The sequence below is a fragment of the Carassius gibelio genome, chromosome B18 (genome assembly GCF_023724105.1).
Source record: "Carassius gibelio isolate Cgi1373 ecotype wild population from Czech Republic chromosome B18, carGib1.2-hapl.c, whole genome shotgun sequence".
In the NCBI taxonomy this organism is placed as follows: Eukaryota; Metazoa; Chordata; class Actinopteri; order Cypriniformes; family Cyprinidae; genus Carassius; species Carassius gibelio.
Genome location: NC_068413.1, coordinates 12,115,543 through 12,139,676, shown reverse-complemented (window position 1 = coordinate 12,139,676; position 24,134 = coordinate 12,115,543). Strand labels below are relative to the sequence as shown.

The window sequence follows — 24,134 nt, the reverse complement described above, 5'->3', positions numbered from 1 at the left end:
TTTAACCTTGGTGGTATACTACCTAATGTACTGATCTAAAAGCTGATAAAGTCTCACCTGCCAAGTTGGGCGTTGGCTTTCACTGGAGGAATAAACACAGAAAGGAGCAAAAGGCAAATGTATTAACAGTCAACTTCGCAACATAGATAATGAACTTTGCGTAAAAGCCTTTATGTTTTACTCTTTCAATTCATTGATTGAGATGTGAACACCAACAAGTTCACATTTTCCCCATATGTGAATTTCCTACTTTTCATTTTTCTAGAGCATCTTTTTCTTTATGGGGGTGGGGGGGAAATCGTTATGGTGTAGTATGGCAATATTTTGCATGACGATATTGTACCGAGACTAAGTTTCAATCTTTTACCAGAGTTTGAATTTCAGATTGAGATTGCAGGTAGATAATACAAATAATTGTAATGCACGAAAACCAGATCAACTTTGAAATCTTTTTAATTTCATAAACAGTGCAAATGAATCGTCGATACCGTATCATTGTCTCTCTCTCTCTCTCGCTCTCTCTCTCTCTCTCTGTAAAGAAAGCTTGTTCTTGCATATATCTGATCTTGAAGCACGTTACAGAAGGCTAAATATGTGTGTTATTTCAACACACTTATGCTGTCACACCACTTCAAGCCAGTTGTGCACTGGGATGCAACATACTTTCATTTAAGCACGCAGTTCAATCAAAGAAGCTGTTTACATAATGACATGTCTACACTGACAGTATGCTGCTCATTCATAAGCACTGCTCACCTGTCACATTATTGCTAAATGTTTTCTTTTTATTTATATATAATTTATATATATATATATATATATATATATATATATATATATATATATATATATATATATATATATATATATATATATATATATATATATATATATATATATATATATATATCACAGCTGGTCAGTGCTGATAGCCCTGTGGGCAACGCGCCAATATACAGCACCGTTGCTCTATGGTTGTCTCAAGTTCGAATCTCAACTCAAGGGAACTTACCTCTATCGCTCTTCCAATTCCCTTCCTGTCAGTTCTAATCTGTCCTATCATAAAGGAAAGGCGAAAATGCCCCATAAAAATAAAAATCAGTTTGAAGTCAAATTGGCAACAAAAAATAGACCAATTACATAATTTTGTGTCCCAATTTGTATACCTTGAAGGATTTGTTAACATTATATATTGCAATGTATGTTGTCAAAATACTACAGAAAATTTTAAAATCGCAATAATAATGGCCTCTGTTGATTCCCAGACTTATTGCTTATAGACCTTAAATCTCTCTTACTCCGATCTAAGTGGCCTGAGTGTGATCCTGCCGCCATGAAAAACCACGTTCTCCCTGGAGACAGAAGCTGGGAACCAAAGGGGTAAATGACATATGGTTATGAAGATCGAGGAGGTAACTGGGAATGGAAAAAGAGGGAAGCCCACAGAATGAACTGACCGGCATGACATTGATTATAATCAGAATATGAAGTGTGCATGGTGGTTGAGCCAGGGGTCGACAAGTGAATGTACCACGTGAAAGGGATGGGGGTGTGAGCAGTGCTTGTCTCCTGGAGGGAAAGGGATGGGGGATGTGATGCTTTGAGAAAAGGGGACTTTAAGGGGGGTAAAGACTGTAAATCCATGGCTCTGGTGATGCCTCAGAGGTGACTGGCTTTTGTTCGGTCGGTGTGGCCATTTGAAACGCAAATGATTATTCATTCCTTCACAGCATTGCTGTGGCCTACATCTGGGACCTCCTTGAAATTACTTGTTGAATTTGGGGCGAAGAAGGCTAGTACTTTTGGCAGGGGCTTCCAGCAGCAGCTGTAGGACTAGCTGTTGGCTGACCATTATGCTTTTTTTGGTTTGTCACAGAAAAAGTAGCATTAGTCTGATCATGTCGTATACTGCCTCGTTTTTTTGAAGACGAGGACATATCTGGGTCATTACCAGCGTTTTCCCCGATTCAGACCCCATGAGCGTCCATCGTCGTAGCGGGCTACTGTTTGCTAGTATGTTGTGACTGCTCGTGAGTGCTTGTTTTGTTGCAAGGAAAACTAACAGATAATGATGGGGGCAGGGTTCGTTCTGTGGGGGTTGTGAAGCTGAATGTGTGTTTGTGAGACTGGTTGCTTTTTATTGGCTCCATGTGGCCGACAGTGCTTATGGTTGTACTGCGTGACCGGGCATTTTTGACAGCCAAAACCCTTTTCTGCCGTGCCTGTACGTGCTGTTTATAGATCTGTAGGACGGTAAATTGCTTGCTAGGGTATTTATGCACTTCATTAAACACAGCTGAAACGAGTCCAGTGTGCTTCTAAAAATGAAGAGGTTAGTGTTTGTGTTTTCTAAAACATTGAAATATGAAATATGCAGTTTCACGAAAAGTTCAAATGATTAACCTGTATGTTCACAAACACCGTTAAGCTTTCTCTGATGCCAGGGATCTCAAAATATAAAGCTCTCTTTTTGAGCGACTCCCTTTCTAAAATATAAAGGCAAGTGTATATTTTCATGTATTAAGACCCATACTATAATTAGTATAATTAGGTCCTTGTGCAAAAGCCTTTTTTATAGGTTTTGTTTTGTCTTTTGGTTTGGTTTGGTCGTGTTTTGTTTTTACTAGTCCGAGTTAAAAAAAAACCTTCTATAGAGGAACATTGTTCATTTTCTGTGGCCAAAGGTTGCACTACGCTTTAGAGCGCTTTCATGCCCTAGGACAGATGCATTCTTTAAACCAGTCTTTAACCAAACATGCTCACACAGCATAAACCTACATATTTGAAAAAATACCCCATGGCTCTCTTTGACAGATGGAATTAAAAGTGCCGTGTTATTTATTCCCCGTCATTTCACTGATGGAAAACCACACACCTGAAAACAGTTTTAAACGATTTGTTAAAGTGACTTTTTGGGTCCATAGTTAGTCATTGCCATTTTCCACCTCACTTTTGGACACGCTCGAGCACAAATGACAGACTGCTGTCTCCCGAACGAAAATAAAGTATTTAAATTATGCGGACTCTACCTAGCCATTTTCCTCAAATCTAGGACACTGCCTCAACTAAAACATCCATCATTTTCAGCTGGAGGCTGTTTGAAAGGAAAAGCTGTTTTTAATGACACCGCAATACCTGTTGCTTAATGAGTTTGTATTTTGGATTGCCTTTTTGTATTAGTGAAAGTAGGTTTCTAGGCCTCCCCTTAAGAATATAGCTGGTCTTTTACTATCAGAAATAGCTTGCATGAAGTTATATTTTATAGAAGCCACCGCATGAAGGAGAGTTGAGAGTGCCGCAGGGTTGATTCTACTTATGGCTCTAGCTCAGACTCCCCGCGCTCCCTCACCATGTGTTTGGCAGTCTTGAAGCACTGCTTTTTTGGCTTTGTGCATGCAGAGCTGTCCAGCAATCTTATTGATTCCTTTTCGCAGGACTTTGAACAGGTAGTGAGGTCACGCCGTCGATATTACTTGTTCAGGGTAGCATTTGTTTTGATCGCCCTCAGATGACTGCGAGAATTACGTGACCGACTCAGTTACCCTTGTGTTGCCTCAAACTCAGAGATGCAGTCGATCTGGCACGAATCAGTCAGAACCCATCAAAGTGTAGGTTTGCTGTTCATCTAGCTGAAAAGTTTTATAGCACTGGTAGAAGTGGTTGTACCTTACTTTTATGGATAAAAGAAAACACTTTTTCCCATATTATAATTAGTTATACTACATAGATAAATAGACAATAGTTTCAGTAGGTGGTCTTTTTTGTTAGTTTATTGTTTTTGCATTTCATTGTTTCATTGTTCAATGCTTTTGCTGTTTTAAAAGGAATTCTGCACATTATTCAAAAGTTTGCTTGTGCTCTGAAAAGGGAAAGGTTTATTTGGCTCACTTGCTTATTCATGCCTCCAAAAAGCTCCCATAGGGATCACAAATATTACAAAACAAGAACATATGAACAACTGTCTCAAATTAAGTTGTCAATTTTTTTAAGCACTTTAATTATATTCGTATATTATTTTAATACAATAAGAAGCTTTTGGAGTTCATATTTATATTTAACGTGCCAACATTTTCACTGCTAAAAAATGCTACCTTTTATTTTTAGCTACATGTTTTGCGATGTGTCAGGAATTATATATTTCTGTTCTAGCAGATACCCTTTACACTGGGGGAAAAGATATTATAGGGACTGGAATTATTATTATATCAGATTTGAATTGTTATTATATTATTATTATTATTAGACTGGAAATTTTTAGGGGAAAAATGTTAATAAACAGCTGGAAACTCTACAGTTATATAACACCATGAAATTCACACTTTTGCTGGAAAATGTCGGCCTATTTTTATGTAATTTATTTTTAAACCTATTCAAACTGGTGCTTTTAAGACATTCCAACAATTTTTCAAAACCTCTTCTGTCCCTATCAATTAGAAAACTTTACCATGGGGATTAATGTTTTTGCTCGAAAGGCATAAAAACACGTATATGAATGACAAATAAAGATGTTTCTACTACAAGAAGCCTGAAAGTCTTATACGTTTAGCCTCAGTGTGTTGTGCAATAGGATGCTTCCTACAAACCCACATTAAACTCATATAATTAGCAAATATGATATTATTATTATTATTTTTTTTTTTTTCAGAAATAGGCGAGTACAAAATGTTCTATCATGAAACTGGTTTTGGTACAGCAAGTGCCTTTTCTAGGGAAGTAATAACTTAATTGCTTTACGAGGACATGCTGCTTAACATTTTACATACAAACGGAGACGTCTCTGGGAGGAGTCCCTTTGACTGGTTTATTGAAAGAATGTTGAAGTGCTCTTCTTGATAAACAAAAGTCTGTGTTTTAGGCAGGGGAAGGAGATCCTTGACTCTTTGTATTATTATTATAATTATTTGTTTTTTGCCATATAATGAAAGTTAATTCTTGATGTCATTCATCTATTTATTTATTTTTTTTACACAAGAGTTTTTCCATTGCTTAAAATAGCCATTTAATAGATCTGAAGCATGAGGGTATAAACAAACATCCGCTCTCATAATTGCACTGTTTGCGTGTGTGCATTTATAGTGGGCAGCTATGTATTTAAAAGTGTATATTTAGAATGAAATGAGACTTTATTGACACAAGTCTATCTCTTTTCATCTTCCAGTATATCAAGATTCCTGCTTCCTTGGATTCTCCTGATGCATTCCGTGTCTTCTCCTTCTACCTGTCCAGTGACAGTAAAGACAAACCTCAGGCCAGCTTCGACTGTATTCACCAGTTTGTTTCTGGGTAAGACAAAGAAGAAAAAAATATATAAATTTAACAATAATAATATAAATTAATAAAATAAATAATAATAAAAAAATAAAATAAATATTATTATAATTATTAAAATTGTATAAAAATGACATCCTGTTATCTTGACTGACAGATTTACCACAAAATTTCTTCTGTCCAAAAAAAAAGAAAAAGTAATAATATATTATTTAAATAATAAATTGTCTTAGTTATTATGTGTCTTGAATGTTAAATCAGTGTGTTGAGCGTAGGTTGTTGTTTGTTAGGCTCAACATTTTCTTTGACCTTTGAACCCGAGTTCCATTACAGTATTTGGCGTCATGGTCAGTTGTGAAGTTGCTGTCTCTTGATCGGGTTGGCACTGATCTGTTCGCTTTCCAGCTCAAAAGAGACTTGTAGTCTCACAATACTCTGCTTGTCTCGCTGAAGAATAGCATTAGATAGGTTTGTGGGAAAGAGGATGCAAAGCAATTCCACAAAAACCGGTTAAGGCCATTAGTCATAAATTAGTCACTGACTTTCCGGCTGCTTTGTGGACAAAGGAGCAGCTGTAACACTTAGCAATGGGGAGCGAGGCGTTAAACATGTCAGTCTTTACATAGCAGGCTGATTCTCAGAGCTTTCAAGGAAATTTCTGTAGTGATGTTTACACTAATTTAGATGTAGCGTTTTATTCACATTGTGTTCTTTTAAAGGGGTCATATAATGTGGCTAAAAAGAACATTATGCTGTGTTTTTGGTGTAATGCAATGTGTTTATGATGTTTAATGCAAAAAAATCACACTATTTTCCACATAATGTACTAGACATGTGCAGGTATTCGGTAATGCGACATATCACGGCAATGAATATGCACAATATTGTTATCGAGGACACTTATAAATACCGCAAATAATTATATATTACAAATTATTCAGAATTTAGTATGCATTTTATGAATGCAAAACTTTAACTTTATATATTTTTCTGTATTTCTTAAAATGTTCAGTTATTTTTCTTATTAGAAAAAAAGTTATTTAACCTATTATACTATATTTTGAGCACTTTTTAAAACTAAATTTCAATACCGTGATAAAATCGCAGCATGAAATTTTGATACCGGCATATCCCTATAATGTACATTATTGTTGCTCCTCTATGCCCCTCCCTTCTGAAACGGATTGATTTTTACAAAGCTCATCGGTCTGAAAATCGAGGTGTGATCTGATTGGCCAGCTATCCAGTGCATTGTGATTGGCTGAATGCCTCAAGCATGTGACAGAAATGTTACTCCCCTTAACATACTGTAATGCCGTCTCCCGGCACGACGAGACAAAACCAATAAAACTCCAAAAATTATGGATTATAATGACTTGTACTGTGTTTTTACGTGTTGCGTTGCGTATTGCACGGTGTAAACATGAAACCATGTCTGCATTTGTGATCGGAGAAACTTGTGTTTGAATAATCAGTGGCAAATTTTTTAAATATAAAAAAGATGTACTTTCAGGCTGTGAGTCAATAGCACCAGACTGTCCTTGCAAAGTTGGAACTGCCCTCAGATATAAATTCATAAATACCCTTGTAAATTGTGTCGTAAGGTGACACATCACTTAAATGTTTGTAATTTCCAAACAGTTCTAACTGATGCATTCAAGACTGTAAATCCATTCCCTGGAATTTCAACAAATCCACGTTTATTTTCCAGCATGAGCACTCACTGTGTGTTGCCTGTTTTTGCTTAGAGATGGCAGGGAGCATCTGGAAAGTCAGGGCAGTATTCAGGACAAAATCACGGTGTGTGCCACCGACGATTCCTACCAGATGACCCGCGAGCGCATGTCTCAAGTGGAAAAGGACATCTGGAGTCGCTCAGCCATCGAGATCAAACCTGGATCCACACGTCCAAGTAAGAATCCAGCTCATGCGCACAAAGGACCAACTCCGTATGCAAAGACACAATTAGTTCTCATTAAAACATGTCTTATATCAAATAACATGTTCATTTCTCCCAAAATCAAGTAATATGTTAGCCTGGTAGTATGATATCATGTTAATAATGGTGGATAAACCAGGATGTTTTTGATCAAGGGGTGGTTGTGTATTAGATGAGTCGTGTAAAGATGCATTTTCCTTCCCCCAGTCCCTCTTTCCCAAGCATTTATCTGCAGATGACACAGGCACGAAGCCACAGACCTGACTGCCAGAAGTATGCACTAACAAGTCTCATGCTGGGTGGATGAAGTTTAGCCTAGGATTTTAATTATCATGGCTGGGGATCAATTAGGTTTTCATCTGCAGAAATACTGAATTATACATGGGGTCTCTCTCTCTGAAGAGAAGTCTGCAATTCCCCAAGCGACGACTAGAGAGAAGGACACACGTCGCGCTGGCCTCTCGCGTCTAAGAAAGCTGAAAGATAGCACTTGAGTGGTTAGAGAAAATAAGGTCTGTTTGATTCAGGGCAATTAAAATCTCTGAAGCGCTTTCACTAAGGAAAGCAAATAGTTCCCTTTCAGACAGAGCTGTGCAGTATCCTCTTTTTCGTCAGTATGTCTCAGTTTGCCTTGTAATGTAAACACATTTGGGCTGCACTGCTTGCTAAGGGGTATAATTTAGAGACGGACAATATAGGAGGACCAAAGTGGGATGATTTGATGTTGCAACATTCAGATTTCATATAATAGGTGTGTTTGGGTGAGTTTATAGTATTTGCTTTAGCTTTTAATTCCGTCACAGACAAAAGAACAAAAAAAAGTAATACTGTCTCCATGTGTATTTTTAACCATATGGTGGTAGAAACTGAGCCATGTCCGTGCACAATTTAGTGCTTGGCAGATACATTTGTTTGGCTGAAACGAAAATAAAACAGCCTCCAACTTTTTTCCCATCTCTGTAGTCGAGCGGAGAAACCTCTTGTGGTGGCACACTGTATTTCTGTGGTGAAGTAATGGTACACTTATCATGTTGGCGCTTCTAAATACTGCTTTGCCCTCATAGCTCTCATAGTTTGCAGAGGCTTTGAAATGTATGGCAGGTATTTCAGCGGACGTTTAATTATAAAGAGCAGAGGTATTTTAAGGTCACTCTAACTTTGTACACTGGTAAGGGGCGGGCAGAAGTGCATCATAAAAAATGTAGTATGTACTTACTGTTTGATGATTTTGGTTCTCATAACTTTAGTGATCAAGATGAGTGCAGTCGTCATTAGTGGTCAACTGATATGGATTTTTTTTTTTTTTTTTTTTTTTTTATGGTTGATGCTGATATCATAGTGAGCAGGGTGGCCACTTGCTGATGTTAAACCGAAGTGTAGACTTATGACATCATGTGATTTAATTTAAACATAGTAAAGAACATATGCATAACAATTTCTGTGATTAAATTTACATTTATTTTACATTTTAGATTTTACAGAAATAACTGTATTCATTGTACTTAATGCTGTCTAACGATTAATCGTGATTAATCGCATCCAAAATAAAAGTAGTTTTTTTTTTATACATATTTCTGTGTGTGTACTGTGTATATTTATATATAGTATATAGAATATAAAATATTTACATGTATGAATTTATATTCATATAATTTAATTATGTATATATAATATATTTAAAATATAAACATGACTTATTTTTCTTAAATGTATACATGCATGAATTAATAAATATACACAGTACACATATATTATGTAAACAAAAACATATTTTGGGTGCGATTTAATCATTTGACAGCACTATATTCATTATATTTAAACACATTATTTGGAAATTAATCAATTAAAAAAAAATCTACTTGATAAGAAAAATAAATAAATCCGTAAAATAGACTTTAGGTAAAGTAGGACATTCCCCCATTTATCTGCTCACTTACCCGCATTTACAGTGTTAATTTCTTTGTTATGAGATCCAATTATAGTATCTTTTCACAAATAAAGAGTTTTCACAAATAAAAGTTAAAAAACAAAAATAATAAGCAAGTAAAGTTTGACTAATAAAGATGAAGTTGAAGGTAGCTGGGTTCTCGGCGCTGTCAAAATAAAAGTCCCTCTTCCAACACTTATCGGCAAAATAAAATAAATTAATAAATAACAATGCCAAATAAGAGCAATGTCAAGTCAACCACTCATTGTGTTTATGAATATACAGATATATTGATAAAATATACAGTGTAGCATTTACTTCAAGCACAGTCATGTAAGTTTTTTTGAGTATTTTTGAGCATTCAGACATACTTAAATGTTTACTGAGAATTGTGGGGTAAAACTATTTGATTTTGGAATTTTATTTGATGAGATGACCTGTAAGGCTAGATTTGATTAAATGTTTTGTGTTTGAGTCTTATGACATCTGTCTACAGTTCATACAGTATTATTGCCCCAAAATACAGTAAAGTGTCTCGAATGGTTTTGGAGAAAGAGAGTGTTTAATTCAGCACTTTTTGCAAAGCGCGACATGTTTAGGCGTCAAGAGGAATTCAGTACTGTTGTGTTTTTCTCGCTCTTGTTTGCCAGTGTTGGACTGTGTTATAGTCAAACATTCCTCATAAATGGGATCATTGTTCTCACAGTTCTGCGGTTATTGCAGTATATCATGCAGTTAACGTAACTGTTGAAATATAAAGTCAGCTCTTTTAAGTATAATAAAGTGTGCCAGCATGTACGATTGCAGAACTTAGAACAGAGACATTTGTGAGAAAGGAAAACGGACCCTTGTTGTTGAGGCAAACTATATGGGTTTCTAAATGTGTCATTTATTGACAGTTATGTCATTCTAAATGACATAAGTCAAAGTTTCTAAAGAACTTCTGAATAATGTACGGGTCACTTGTTTTTTTCCATACTGTAAGAATAAATGGGGTCTGAAAATGGCATACATTACCACAAAAGTGCTTATATGACTCGTCTTGCTATTTTTAGAGTCTTATATGATAGCTCTGTATGAGAAAATTGGCTTGTTTAATTCAAGAATGATTCTTGAATGAATCATTCTTTTGAGTCCGATGCCTTCAGTGAATTAATTGATCTGTATTACAAAACCAGCCTGAATTATTTCTTTTCTTTTCTCTCTCAAATCAACCCACTGACTCCAATTTGAGCAGACATTTTTGAGTTAAGTGCTGACTGGAGGAAGTTTCCAGCGACTTCAGATTTGTGTCTGTTTCTCACACAAAGCGTTCAGTGCTGTAGAAGACTTTATCATAATAATTTCACCAAAATAATAATAAAATTACATAATGTGTGTTCTCATAAACATTTTACCCCCATACATTTTTATGTACCTCTGCCAAGTCAAAACTGACCCAAATACAGCAGGAAGGTTATTCAGAGATATTCACCCGTAAAAAAGGAAAATTCTGTCATCAATTTCTCACTCTCATGTTGTTCTCATGACTTTCTCTTCTGACAAAAGATTGAGAAATGTAAATGGTCACCAAAACCGTTTGGCCACCAACATCCTTAAGAATATCGTTTTTTGTCTTCCACTGAAAAAAGTCAGTCATACAGGTTTAGAACAACATGCGGGCGGTACATTTTTTTTTGTGTGTGTGTGTGTTCCACAGAAGACCGTATGTCATATGAGGGTGAAAAAATGATAACAGACAGTTCATTTTTGGATGAACTTTCCTTGAGAGTTAATGTGAAGATTGCTTCAAATGACTGAGTAATTTGATTTCACCCAATCCATTTGAATTTAACTCAAGACAACAGCGTAGTGTGTTTTTGCAGCAATAACAAAGCCCTAAAGCGGTCTAAATGGAAGCCTGAATGTTATGTAAAACTGGATGAGCACAGGAGCGTAGCACTCGCTGTATGAACAGCTTATGCTTCACTTTGTCCTATTGCAACCTTCAAAGTACAGCTTAAACTTCTAATAAGATTAGGCATGCTTGATATCTATTAGCACTCCTGTGTCCTGCTGGCTCCAGGTGAAATAGCACACTGGTGGGAAGATGCAAAACAGAAAAAACGGCTCTATTTGAGGTGCTTTCGTTTCCACGGCTTAGATATTTGCACAGGAGAGAGCAACATTTACCGCCAGCTCTTTCACACTCTCCATCCCACTCGGTGCATGCCAAATTCAGAGTGCACATCCGGAGAACGGGTCATGCGAGTGCTATGGGGGCCATCATGTTTACTCAAAGCTGTATTTCCTAAAGTGGTCCAGCGCTTGCTGTTTACACCACTGTATGTGTGACAGTCATTTGTTACGGCCCCAGCGCTCACCCCTTCTCTGTTATGTGTGTGTCTAATTTCACCTCAGGGCGGCTCGGTTTTGTTTTGCGTAACGAGAGCTTGGGGATTTGAGTGGCCCCAGAAGTTCTGTGCTATTTGCAGAGCTCTTGGTTTATTTTCAGTGATGAAGAGGCAGTCGAGTTAGGCAATAATCTTTCAGCCCCGTTTTATGTCACTTGGCAGATTCGGAGCTTATTTTGAAGACATTTAAATATGTAAACATAATGTAAGGTGAATGCTTTTGTTTTACTGACCAAGTCATAGAAATCATTAGTGACTCTTATGGTTTTTATTTTTATTTATTTATTTTTTGGTGTTTTTCTCTTCTCAGGTAAATGTGTGAAGATTCAGAAGAAACAGGGCCTGCCGACCAGCTTTGACAACACTAATAAACATTCACCCAGCAACAAGAGGAACAGTACACCTAGCTTGGTGGCCCACAGGTCCTTGAAAGAACGTGTCATTCATGTTCTGGCCTTAAAGCCCTACAGCAAGCCAGAACTACTGCTCTGGCTGGAGAGGGAGAAGGCCAGCCCCAAGGACAAGGCCGACTTAAACGCTGTGCTGGATGAGGTAAAACACAAGTGCACAGCATCCTACAGCGCAAATGCACAACAAACTAAATATTGATAATCTACTTAAATGGAAAGTTGTTTCCAAACCTCAGTTGGAATCTTTTTTTAATTCTGTTTCTTCTATTCAAATGTTTTTCTTTTGAAAGAAGTTTCTTTTTTATTTGTTGAAAAATAAAAACAGTAGTATTGTAAATTTCCAAAAAAAAGAATATTTTTTTTTTTTGTAATTACAATACTACTGTTTTTATTTTTGAAAATTCAGCTTTGGCAAAAAGGATAAACAATAAAGCCGTTATTCGAAATTGTAATGTGTATATACATATATAGACATAAATACATATATACTTTTTTTTTCATTGTGTATGTATTTGTCTATATATGTATACACATGTATGTATTACAATTTCAAATAACCGCTTTATATTTTTAAGTATTTAAAATGTATTGTTTATCCTTTTTGCCAAAGCTGAATTTGCAGCATCATTAATCCAGTCTTCAGTGGCACATGATCCTTCAGAAATCTTTCTGATATGCTGATTTAATGCTCAGGAAGCATTCCTTATAATTATCAATGTTGAAAACGGTTGTGCTGCTTATATATTTTCATGGAAACCACAATGCATTTTGTTTAGGATTTTTGTGGAATAGACAGTTCAGAACGGCATTCATTTGAAAGAGTAAATGCTCGTACATGGTTACAAACAAACACACAAATGTTTTTACCAATTTAATGCATTCTTGCTAAATACAAAAATTACTGACATCAACATTTTTATAAAGTATATTATATTATATTATATTAGTCTCAAGAAAGGTAAAGATTGTTTAATGAGTTGTTTTGACTGACTCAATAAAAAGAAGCAGTTCATAAGAGTCATTTGTATGTGAATCAGCGTCATGACTCGCTTTTGTTATTGCATGCATCATACACTTGCGGGCTCTCTGAAGTCATAAGGCCCTCCAAAATGATAACTGACTAAACTATGTATTAACTATGACTGTTGCTCATGGAAGCTAGAGTTTAAATTGTTGCACATTTTCGTTTGTGTGACCGTTCTAGTCATAGTCTGGAGCCCTGTAAAATATGTTGTTGATTAAAACTCTCAGTCAGCGTTTCAATCTGCATCAGTGCCAAGGTTTTTTTTTTTTTTTATCTCTCTCCCATCAGCCCTACTTAAGAAAACCCAGTTCAGTACTCAGCCTGTCCAGATAATGTAGTTTATGTCCAGAGCTGCTTCTCTATTGCATTTGGGCAGACGAGATGGTTCTGGCTGATTTTGTCAGTAGGTTTATTTGCTGAATGTTTCCTGCTGCGTTTATATTCAGGAGTTCCTGCACAGTCAACAAGGGGAGGTTGTGGTGCTAGCACTAGCAATTAGTCTTCTGCCGTAATGATATTTGGAGAATGGATCGTGATTTGACAGAGGGAGGGTTGTGCTGGGTTCATATCCCATTCGTAAAGTGCTCTACAAAACGTTGTGTGCTGCAACACATTTATGCTTTCTGTTTTTCATTTGCAAGGTCTGAATTGAATTATTGTCCTCTGGATGTATTTAAACATGTCCTTAAAAGGCCTGTCGTACATTATTTCTCTCTCTCATAAAACATTCTAAAGTGTCATATTGCTTCAAAAAGATGCTGACTCCAGTAACGCTCGATGGTTCAAGTCACTGTTGAAATGTTGTTTACTTAAGCGCTTTTGTGAATGGAGGGCAGTTTCTCATTAGGAGAATAATTCTGTTGTTCTGTATGGTTCCTTTCAGGTGGCTAAACTCAATCCCAAAGACCACAGCTTTACTTTAAGGGATGATTTCTACAGACATGTGCGGAGGGACTGGCCCGGCTATGTCGAGGAAGAGCGGCAACTCATTCAAAGGGTGTTGGCAAGGTACATCAAATATTCTCAATGCTCACAAAACCACTTGTACAGTATCTCTTCATAAATATGTATTGCTGTTTTACGTAGTGTGTCAGATCATAATCTTCTATACTTTTGCCTTACAATACTTCACTTTGCTCTGTTTTGCTTCCAACCTTTTTTTGTCTTGCACAGGCCCATTTGTAAGGTTCAAGTACCCCTTTATCAAAACCAAACCAAAAATATGCTCCTTTTTTCATTTTAAAATATTATACAGGCTAAATTTTTTTGAAGTAATTAAAGTCATTATTACAGTATTATTAGTGTTATTTTAGTATTATTTATATAGTGATATAGTTCTAAATGGAAAAATATAAAATAAAGGTTAATTGAAAATACTAATAAAAAGTGTATTGATATTTTCAGTGAACTTATTTTATATTTTAAGTAGTCATTTATTTTCATTAAAATTGTTTGTCGTTTTTAGTAGTTTTTTTTTATTTTTTAGATTGCTATTAATATTTTATTTTACTATACAGTAATAACCCTACTTGGAGACATGCTAAAACTTTCATAACCGTATTATTTCCCAACTTCCTTTGACTAAGAATGCTGGTGACGTTTGGTACAGTATTGTCATCCAGGCCTTGCCCCCGCAGTCTGCTGAGATGATGTGTTTTGGAGGCCTTATTAAGTACGCGTTTTAGCACAGATGATGTGGTTAATAGGCCTGTCTGAGCAGGAAGCCGTGCGATTCACTGTGCTGTTGAGTGGAATTATGCTGAAAGCTTCTGTGCAGCCGCATTCAGTCCCGGAACAATAGGAGAATAAACGGCAGCCATCCTGCCAAATACGCTCTTGGCAGTCCTGTCTTTGGGAGGTTTTCCACACTCCGCCTAACTGACTGCGTGCTTGAGTTTCTCCTCTGCCTTCACCTCTGCCTCTCAATTTTTATGTGCACTGCCAGTCTAAAGTATCCTAATGGGACAGATCGAAATGATCTCGCAATAAACCCCAGAACGGGACTTACATAACACCGCATGTTTGCAGAATGATCCATGAACTGCTACCATTCATACTTTTGGGGCCAGAAAGAAATTATACACTCTTCAAAGTGTCTTATGCTCACCAAGGCTGCATTTATTTTAATAAAAAATACAGCAAACAAATTAATATTGTGAAATTATGATGTAAAATAACTGCCAGTTTATGAGATGGCGAAGCTGAATTATTCCAGTATTCAATGCTGCGTGATCCTTCAGAAATAATTATAATCAGAAACATTTCACATTGTAATCAATGTTGAAAACTGTTCTAATATTTTTGTTGAAGTCATAATGCATTTTAATGACTCTTTGAATAGAACGTTTAAAAGAGCAGCATTTCTTTTAGATAGAAATATTTTGTACAATGTAAGTGTCACTCCTGATCAATTTAATGGATATTTGCTGAATAAAAAATATCTTGCTCAAATAAAAGTTTTTTTTTTTTTAAGTGAAAAAATCTAACTTTTCAATGGTAGTTTTTCATTTAGTGAGTTCATTGTCAACAACAACAAAACATTTTTAAATTATCATTTTATTATTACTTATGTAATATTTAGATATTTACTAAATATTTCTAATATTTATATTTAGTATTTGTATTTACTATTTATTTATAAATAAATCTATATTGTATGTAGATGTTATTCTGTATTTTATATTAGTTTTACTTTATGTTTTACAACAGTATATAGTGTAGAATAGTTTAGTACATCAGGTTTATGAGGGGATCGATGCAGACGCTTATGAAGCAGCTCTTTGAGAGGAAAGAGCTGTAGGAAGCAGATTGCCAGAGGAAAGTTCCAGCAGAGAAGGAATGTCTCTGGCACCATTGTTCTCGTCACTGGACATGAGCAAGGCTTTTGCCAGTCCCACTGCAGATGTTATCAGCTATCCGGAAATGCTAAAGTAGACTAACATCCCCGGCGCTCTGACCGAACGATTGCTGTGCAAGAGTGTAATGTTTTTACACTCCAAACCTGATTAACACTCGTGCAAATCCTAGATCTTGATCCTGAGCTTTAAATGTCTTCCTGTTTAGCTCCTCCATTTCCTGTAAGCACAACAGCTTTCAGGAACTGGGAGGTCGATCTCCACTTTGGATAGTTCACAGATTTGTTTCAAAGGTCGCCTGATGGCAGGCATGAACGGAGTGACATTTGACGGTGTCTCGCTCTCTGATATTCCAGAAAACTCCAGCCTCTCAGCAGCAGCAGCAGCAGTAGCCAGTTGAAAAGCCTCCAGTCCAGCCATTCATTCCACAAACCCTCAGAGGATTCTCCATCCCAGCTCAGCCCAGTCAAGAATCTCTCCATGGTAAATATGTACCTATAAAAAGAAGTGCTACTTTTCCTTCGTCTCATTATCGAGCTGTGGCATGCTGTAGTATCTGTGCAATGGACTACCAGTTTCTTGTGTGCACTGAAGCAGGTTTGTGATTGAATGTATGAGTGATATACCAGAGATGAGAATAATCTTTATTTATGGAGGCGCTTCAGTCACTGCTGTTTGCAGGAGCCAATGTTTTCCATCTGCAAAGTTTGTGAAATCTCCTTCATTTTCTTTGCTCCCAGAAACGCCCAGTGCCTTCCGACCATCCAGAAAGTCAGATGCCGAAAAAGCAACGTTTATTAGACCAGAACATGCCCTTGCCTCTCAGCTCCTCCATGAGCCGTAGCTCTTCCGCTCATGGAAACTCAAGTTTGCAGAGGGGTAGCAGTATGGCTCAGCAGAGCCCTGATGCTCATTACCAGCGGCACAAACTCGGCGAGTCCAACAGCGTGCCCAAACCAGAACAGCCAGAAGCAGCACAGCAGCCATCGTCCAGCCCCAAACGCCCGAGAACAGAACCAGAAATCTGCACTGACCAGCAGCTAGCAAACGGCCAGCACAAAAAGAAGTCCAAGAAGCATAAAGAAAAAGAGAGGGAGCGCTTAAAACCTGAGTGGGTCGAGACCAGCCCGGACCTTAAACAGAACCAGGAAAATATCAGTGGTGGGTTAAAAGGTATAAAAAAAGGTGAAATTTTGATGTAGAGGTGCAATATGTGACCTTGGGTCACAAACCAGTCAAAAGTCACACAGTATATTTGTAGCAATAGCCAAAGATACATTTAATGGGTCAAAATTTGTGATTTTTTTCTTTATGCCATGTTATCTATGAAGATATTTTGTAAAATTCCTACCATTAATATATCAAAAATTAATTTTTGATTAGTAATATGCATCGCTAAGAACTTAATTTGGACAACTTTAAAGGCCAATTTCTCGATATTTAGATTTTTATGCACCCTCAGATTCCAGATTTTCAAATAGTTGTATCTTGGACAGATATTGTCCTATCCTAACAAACCATACAGCAATGGAAAGCTTATTTATTCAACTTTTAGATCTCTCTCACACTTTTTTAAATGACCCTTTTATGACTGGTTTTGTGGTCCAGGGTCACATATATTTGTGGTCAATAAATTATTTGCAAAGGAAAGTAATATACAGACTACTGTTTAAAAGTTTGTAAGTTTACTGTTAAAAGTGGTTTAAGTCAGTACGTTTTTTTTTCTTTTCTTTTTTTTTTCTTCCTCTTTATTTTTTTAAGGAATATATTCATGATCTATAGTTTATTAGTTTTTTTTTTTATTGCAAACAACCATCTAAATGAGACATGCACATTCTCAAATTTTAAACAACATTTAAAAGTAAAACAATAAAAATAAAGAAATAAACAACACGCAGCCGTTAACACCATTTGTTTCTAAAATGAATACTTCTATTCAGCAAGAATGCATAAAACATTTATAAAAAGGGACTGTAAAGACATTTATTTAAAATGTTGCAAAAGACAAAACATTTATTTTAAGTTTAACTACTATTTCAGTTTTTAATTAAATAAATGTAGCATTGGTCAGCATATAAGCATTTTTTTTTTCTTTTAATTCCAAACAATAAAAAAAACTTTTGAACAGTAGTGTATATAACTGGGAATGTTAAATGATTTGCTTGTGACAATTAAAAAAAAAAAACATTCTAATTGTTGGCCTATTTACATATTTACAACATAAAAAAAGCAGCAACAACAACAACAACAACACAAAATCACTAGATGTTTTTGATACTGAATAACTTGTTCGGTTAAAAAAATATATAATTAAATTATATATATATATATATATAAATTTTTAAACAAAACATCCTGTTTCAGCTCTGCTGCTGTAATTCATCTCAGAAGTGGCTCACTGTGAGACACTTTCATTTCAAGTGAAATGATGGCAGAACAGGTTTGGACTTGCCCCAGCTAGTCAGGAAATATTCCTGTGTTTGTGTGCGAGTTCACAGACATGTGCGTGCGAGGTGACTGCTCGTCTGCGCCCTTCCCTAGCGCCAGGGTGGATGATTAACTTAAATAACAGCTGGCTGACCCACTGTAAAACGTGCAGAGCCCACTTTGACCATCGCCTCAAGCTTGACATCTCGTCAGGCATCCTTTGTCAGCGACCACCGCCGTCCACGTCCCTTATCACAAGATTTGATAAATGACTCCATCAACCCAGGCAGCATGGGGCTTTGATATGTTTGCGTAGTGAGATTACATAAACCCACTTTATCATTCTTGTCTGTGTTTGTGTAGACCATGAACGACCCAACACACCTGTCTCTCGTGCCTCTCCCGATGAGCTGCCTGACTATTTATTGTAAGTAAGACCAGATTTCGGTTTATTTTACTGCTTTGTTCTTCTGTAATTATAGGGTGGAGATTGTCTGCCGGTGATTAGGGAGTAGATATTTAATTGAGTTGCACATTTAAAGCAGAATGTACAGAACAAAATGTAAGAATTCAAATTAAAATATAGAAAAATGTTCTCTATTTGAGCGTTTAAAGGAAATGGTAGTTACAGACAAACAACCCAAGAAAGAGAATACACATTTATTTTAATATATAGTGCCACCTACTGGTTTCTCTTGGGATTCTGCCTAGAGACATGGTTTGGTTCACTCAAGGAACTTTTCTTTCCAGAAAATACAACACTATCACAGACTCTGAGCAGCGGCAGAGGTACAAAGAGGATTTCTGTGCGGAATATGACGAGTACAGAGACCTTCATGAACGTATAGGTAAAGTCACAGAGATATTTGTTCAGCTGGGATCCAAGATAAAGACGCTGTCTCCCGGGACACACAAGTATAAGGTATGGATACAGACATATACACTACTGTTTAAATGTTTGGAGTGAGATTGTTCATTTTGTTTTTAAGAAAAAAATATTTTATTTAAGAATGATGCATTAAATTTGATCAAAGGTGACATTTTTACATTTATGATGTTACAAAAAAAAAAAAAAAAAAAAAATCCAATACAAAATGCTGTTGCATTAAATAGTACTAAAAACGTGCATCACTGTTGATTGGTTGACAGAGATAGATATAGAGAGATAGAGATAGAGAGATAAATAGATAGATATATAGATGGATAGACAGATAGATAGATAGACAGATAGATAGAGATCTCATTGAGCATCAAATTACAGTGATTTCTGAAGGGTCATGTGACACTGAAGACTGGCGTAATGGCTTTAAGGTTACATGTGGAACAATGCGTCTTTGTTTTACAAGATAAAGCTTTAGCACACCTTATATAACAGTTACATAATACATGATGTCAGAGGTTCTTTTAGATTAATAGGTTTGATTTGTTTTAATCATTATTTTGATTTATGCTAGGTAATGGAGGATCAAATAATGGAGAAGTACAGAAAGTATAAGAAGGTAAGAGAATTGTATTGTTGCTAATTGTATTGTGTTGATAGTGTTTTAACTCAATGAACTGAGGGGCTGGGTAAAAATATCACATTTCTGCATTACCATGAACCTTATTTAAATAATCTGATATAAATTTGTAAAACCCCATGAACGTTTCAGTGTTATTTAAGTTTTATCTTTTATAGTATTTATATTTTTATTATTAGCTTTTTTTTCATATTTGAATGTTAAAATATGTTAATATATAATAAAACATGAAAGCTGTTTTAATAATTCTTAATCATTTTCGTTAACAATAACACTGAACCTTTCATTCTCTGACTATGTGAATAGTAAACATGATTTGTAGTAAACCTTCCATCCAGCAGGTGTCGCCATTTTTGACAACTAGTAAAATTTCAGTTACAGATAAAAAACTGCACCTAAAGTGAGAAATCAGAACTAATACCCACCTCTAATGTGCGGATTTTGGTTTTGTCCCCGCAGAAGTTTCCAGGCTACAGGGAAGAAAAGAAGCGCTGCGAGTATCTCCACCAGAAACTATCACACATCAAAGGCCTGATTCTGGACTATGACCGCACACAAGCGCCCTCCTAGTGCCAGCCGTTCCACTCTCCTCCTCCTTCCCAGTCCGCTCGCATGGACCAAACGACTCCTCAGTGGAAATAAACCAAGACCAAATGTCTCTCTTGAGCACGACGAGGCATTTCCACGTCTTTCCTCCACACAAACTGTGGGTAACAATGTGGAGGCTGAGGATCTAAGCCCAAACTATCACACAAAGGCCAAGACCTCCGACTAGTGACTTAAGCCCTTTAAAGTTTTTTTTTTTTTTGTGTGTGTGTGTATAAAAAGTGTTGTATGGAAGAATTTTTTTTCCCCCTTCCCAAATGCAGCATACGTGTAACCGTTGCCCTTGATCTTGTAACTTCGGCTCTGAGCTCTGACTTTCAGGGCCGTGGGCTGCTTTTATGGTACAATCATAAAGCCTGGATGAGAGATGATTATCTGTACTGTGTTCGGTCTGTCAGTGATTTATCAGAGAACTTAAGCACAGTTTCTATTTTGATATTTTACTGAATGTATATTTGTACACTTGTAAGATCTCGACATCTATAAGAGAGTGTTTAATCACTGGATAGAATAAGGGAAACCTGGAATTTTCTCAACTCTGAGGTGATCCTACCAAACTCTGAGGGTGCAATCTGTCATATGAACGTCAGACTCTTAATTAGACGAGACCTTCCTCTTTTGTGTGTAGCTACATGATGAGCTCTGGGATGCAAACTGAATCTTGATTTCCTGTAGCCAATCATGGAATGAGAGGAAAGGTGCTTAACCTTGACAGTTCAAAATCGATAAAGTGATAATTTTCTCATGATTTTTGTGTCCAGTGCTCAAACCACTACAGCACACTGTGTCCTTAAAATAATGATGTTTATAACATTATTATTATTATTATTATTATTATTATTTGGACACTAAACAGCAGAAACAATCACGTTTAAAGCAAATTTAATTTCTTGTATCCTTTTTTAAAATAAAAATGTATTGATTAATGAAAAAAAAAAAATCTTTAGCTGATCTTTTTGAAATGTTACAGGAAATTTGACATTTGTTTTATTGAGGTTTAATTTCTTGACGTTTGATTGAACTCTGCGTTCTTTCCCTTTAACCCATGAAGGAGACCTTCGTAGACTGTGTCAGGCTTTCTCTGAATCCTGATTTACATTTGGGTCATGTTTTCTGTGAATGAAAGTATACAGTTATGTCTGTTTTCCCAGAATGTAGTACTTGATGATCACAGATTGAGGATCTAACTAGTCTTCTGTTTTAAATTATGGCCTGATGCAAACACCAAACGCTATAGAAGCAGAGTCTTTCCAATGTCTTTTCAAAGTCCCTCTATGTCCATGTCATTCCTGTTCATGCCCATAGCCTCATGTATATTATGGAAGTATTTTTGTGTCACTTTTGCGCTTTGACATTTCTCTCGTGGAGACTGCTGATCTGTTATTTATGTCACTACAGTGTTAGTTCCTCTAATCCTTGATCCTGATTTGTTATCTGGCTGGAAAAACTGATAGATTTGCCAAAATAGCATTTCTCTTTATATTGTTAACAGTTTGTTTCATCCTTTCATTTGGCAACTTCATGTATTGATGTAGATGCCTTAAATAAACTGGACCACATTAACTTAATACAAAGGAAATGTCTTCTGATTTGACTTTAATTTCACAGTTTTTTAGCAAATTATTAACTAGAACTATATACAGTATTGTTCAAAATAATAGCAGTACAATGTGACTAACCAGAATAATCAAGGTTTTTCGTATATTTTTTTTATTGCTACGTGGCAAACAAGTTACCAGTAGGTTCAGTAGATTCTCAGAAAACAAATGAGACCCAGCATTCATGATATGCACGCTCTTAAGGCTGTGCAATTGTGCAATTAGTTGAATTAGTTGAAAGGGGTGTGTTCAAAAAAATAGCAGTGTGGCATTCAATCACTGAGGTCATCAATTTTGTGAAGAAACAGGTGTGAATCAGGTGGCCCCTATTTAAGGATGAAGCCAACACTTGTTGAACATGCATTTGAAAGCTGAGGAAAATGGGTCGTTCAAGACATTGTTCAGAAGAACAGCGTACTTTGATTAAAAAGTTGATTAGAGAGGGGAAAACCTATAAAGAGGTGCAAAAGAGAGACGTGGAAGAAAACGGAAGACAACCATCAAAATGGATAGAAGAATAACCAGAATGGCAAAGGCTCAGCCAATGATCACCTCCAGGATGATCAAAGACAGTCTGGAGTTACCTGTAAGTACTGTGACAGTTAGAAGACGTCTGTGTGAAGCTAATCTATTTTCAAGAATCCCCCGCAAAGTCCCTCTGTTAAAAAAAAAGGCATGTGCAGAAGAGGTTACAATTTGCCAAAGAACACATCAACTGGCCTGAAGAGAAATGGAGGAACATTTTGTGGACTGATGAGAGTAAAATTGTTCTTTTTGGGTCCAAGGGCCACAGGCAGTTTGTGAGACGACCCCCAAACTCTGAATTCAAGCGACAGTACACAGTGAAGACAGTGAAGCATGGAGGTGCAAGCATCATGATATGGGCATGTTTCTCCTACTATGGTGTTGGGCCTATTTATCGCATACCAGGGATCATGGATCAGTTTGCATATGTTAAAATACTTGAAGAGGTCATGTTGCCCTATGCTGAAGAGGACATGCCCTTGAAATGGTTGTTTCAACAAGACAATGACCCAAAACACACTAGTAAACGGGCAAAGTCTTGGTTCCAAACCAACAAAATTAATGTTATGGAGTGGCCAGCCCAATCTCCAGACCTTAATCCAATTGAGAACTTGTGGGGTGATATCAAAAATGCTGTTTCTGAAGCAAAACCAAGAAATGTGAATGAATTGTGGAATGTTGTTAAAGAATCATGGAGTGGAATAACAGCTGAGAGGTGCCACAAGTTGGTTGACTCCATGCCACACAGATGTCAAGCAGTTTTAAAAAACTGTGGTCATACAACTAAATATTAGTTTAGTGATTCACAGGATTGCTAAATCCCAGAAAAAAAAAATGTTTGTACAAAATAGTTTTGAGTTTGTACAGTCAAAGGTAGACACTGCTATTTTTTTGAACACACCCCTTTCAACTAATTGCCCAATTGCACAGCCTTAAGAGCGTGCATATCATGAATGCTGGGTCTTGTTTGTTTTCTGACAATCTACTGAACCTACTGGTAACTTGTTTGCCACGTAGCAATAAAAAATATACTAAAAACCTTGATTATTCTGGTTAGTCACATTGTACTGCTATTATTTTGAACAATACTGTATATAAAAAAAAAAAAAGATTTGGGAGTTAACTTTTGGTTTATTGAATCTACGTCTCTGAGAACCTGACAAGCTTCTGGAGACTACAGGTAGGTCATATAATGACCAAAGAGAGAGAGAGAGAGAGAAAACATTAAATAAAACTCAGATTTAAGAAACGATATCAAACAACAGTCTTAAAGAGCAAAAATAACATTTGCATAATCATGAAAATTAAAAACATACAGAATGCACGGATGGGAATTTAACGTGCATGGGTATGTGTGAAGTAATGTATGAAATGGGGTGGCGTACAAGTAGGCTACTGATCAGGTTTGCAAATGTGAAGGAAGCTGAAGTAGCACGTCGTCGTCAGACACTAGGACAGGAGGATAAACGGGCAGCTTTTTGTGGGATATTTGTGTCTCACTATGGGATATCCTAACTCCCGTATTGTCCGATAACCTTTCTTGAAGTTTCCTGCCAACCATAGAAACTATTATTGGGCAGGTTAACACTTAAGATTCAACGCTCAAAATGGCATGTGCAAACGTTTGAGCTGCAACATCCAG

General features: G+C 36.5%; 1 protein-coding gene across 3 annotated transcripts in view; it reads left to right on the top strand.

The window, feature by feature from the left end:
• Positions 1–21,948, top strand: part of LOC127977163 (RNA polymerase II elongation factor ELL2-like) — a 38,682-nt gene extending 16,734 nt beyond the window's left edge. For 2 of the 3 annotated variants that reach the window (XM_052581878.1, XM_052581876.1), the window contains 10 exons: positions 5,159–5,283; positions 7,017–7,180; positions 11,838–12,079; positions 13,845–13,969; positions 16,173–16,299; positions 16,557–16,989; positions 18,607–18,670; positions 18,994–19,165; positions 19,698–19,742; positions 20,223–21,948. In XM_052581878.1, coding sequence (XP_052437838.1) covers positions 5,159–5,283; positions 7,017–7,180; positions 11,838–12,079; positions 13,845–13,969; positions 16,173–16,299; positions 16,557–16,989; positions 18,607–18,670; positions 18,994–19,165; positions 19,698–19,742; positions 20,223–20,333 — 1,608 coding nt within the window. In that variant the 3' untranslated portion in view covers positions 20,334–21,948. The remainder of the gene's footprint in view (positions 1–5,158; positions 5,284–7,016; positions 7,181–11,837; positions 12,080–13,844; positions 13,970–16,172; positions 16,300–16,556; positions 16,990–18,606; positions 18,671–18,993; positions 19,166–19,697; positions 19,743–20,222) is intronic. The other variant, XM_052581877.1, reaches the window with a different exon arrangement.
• Positions 21,949–24,134: the final 2,186 nt, after the last annotated feature.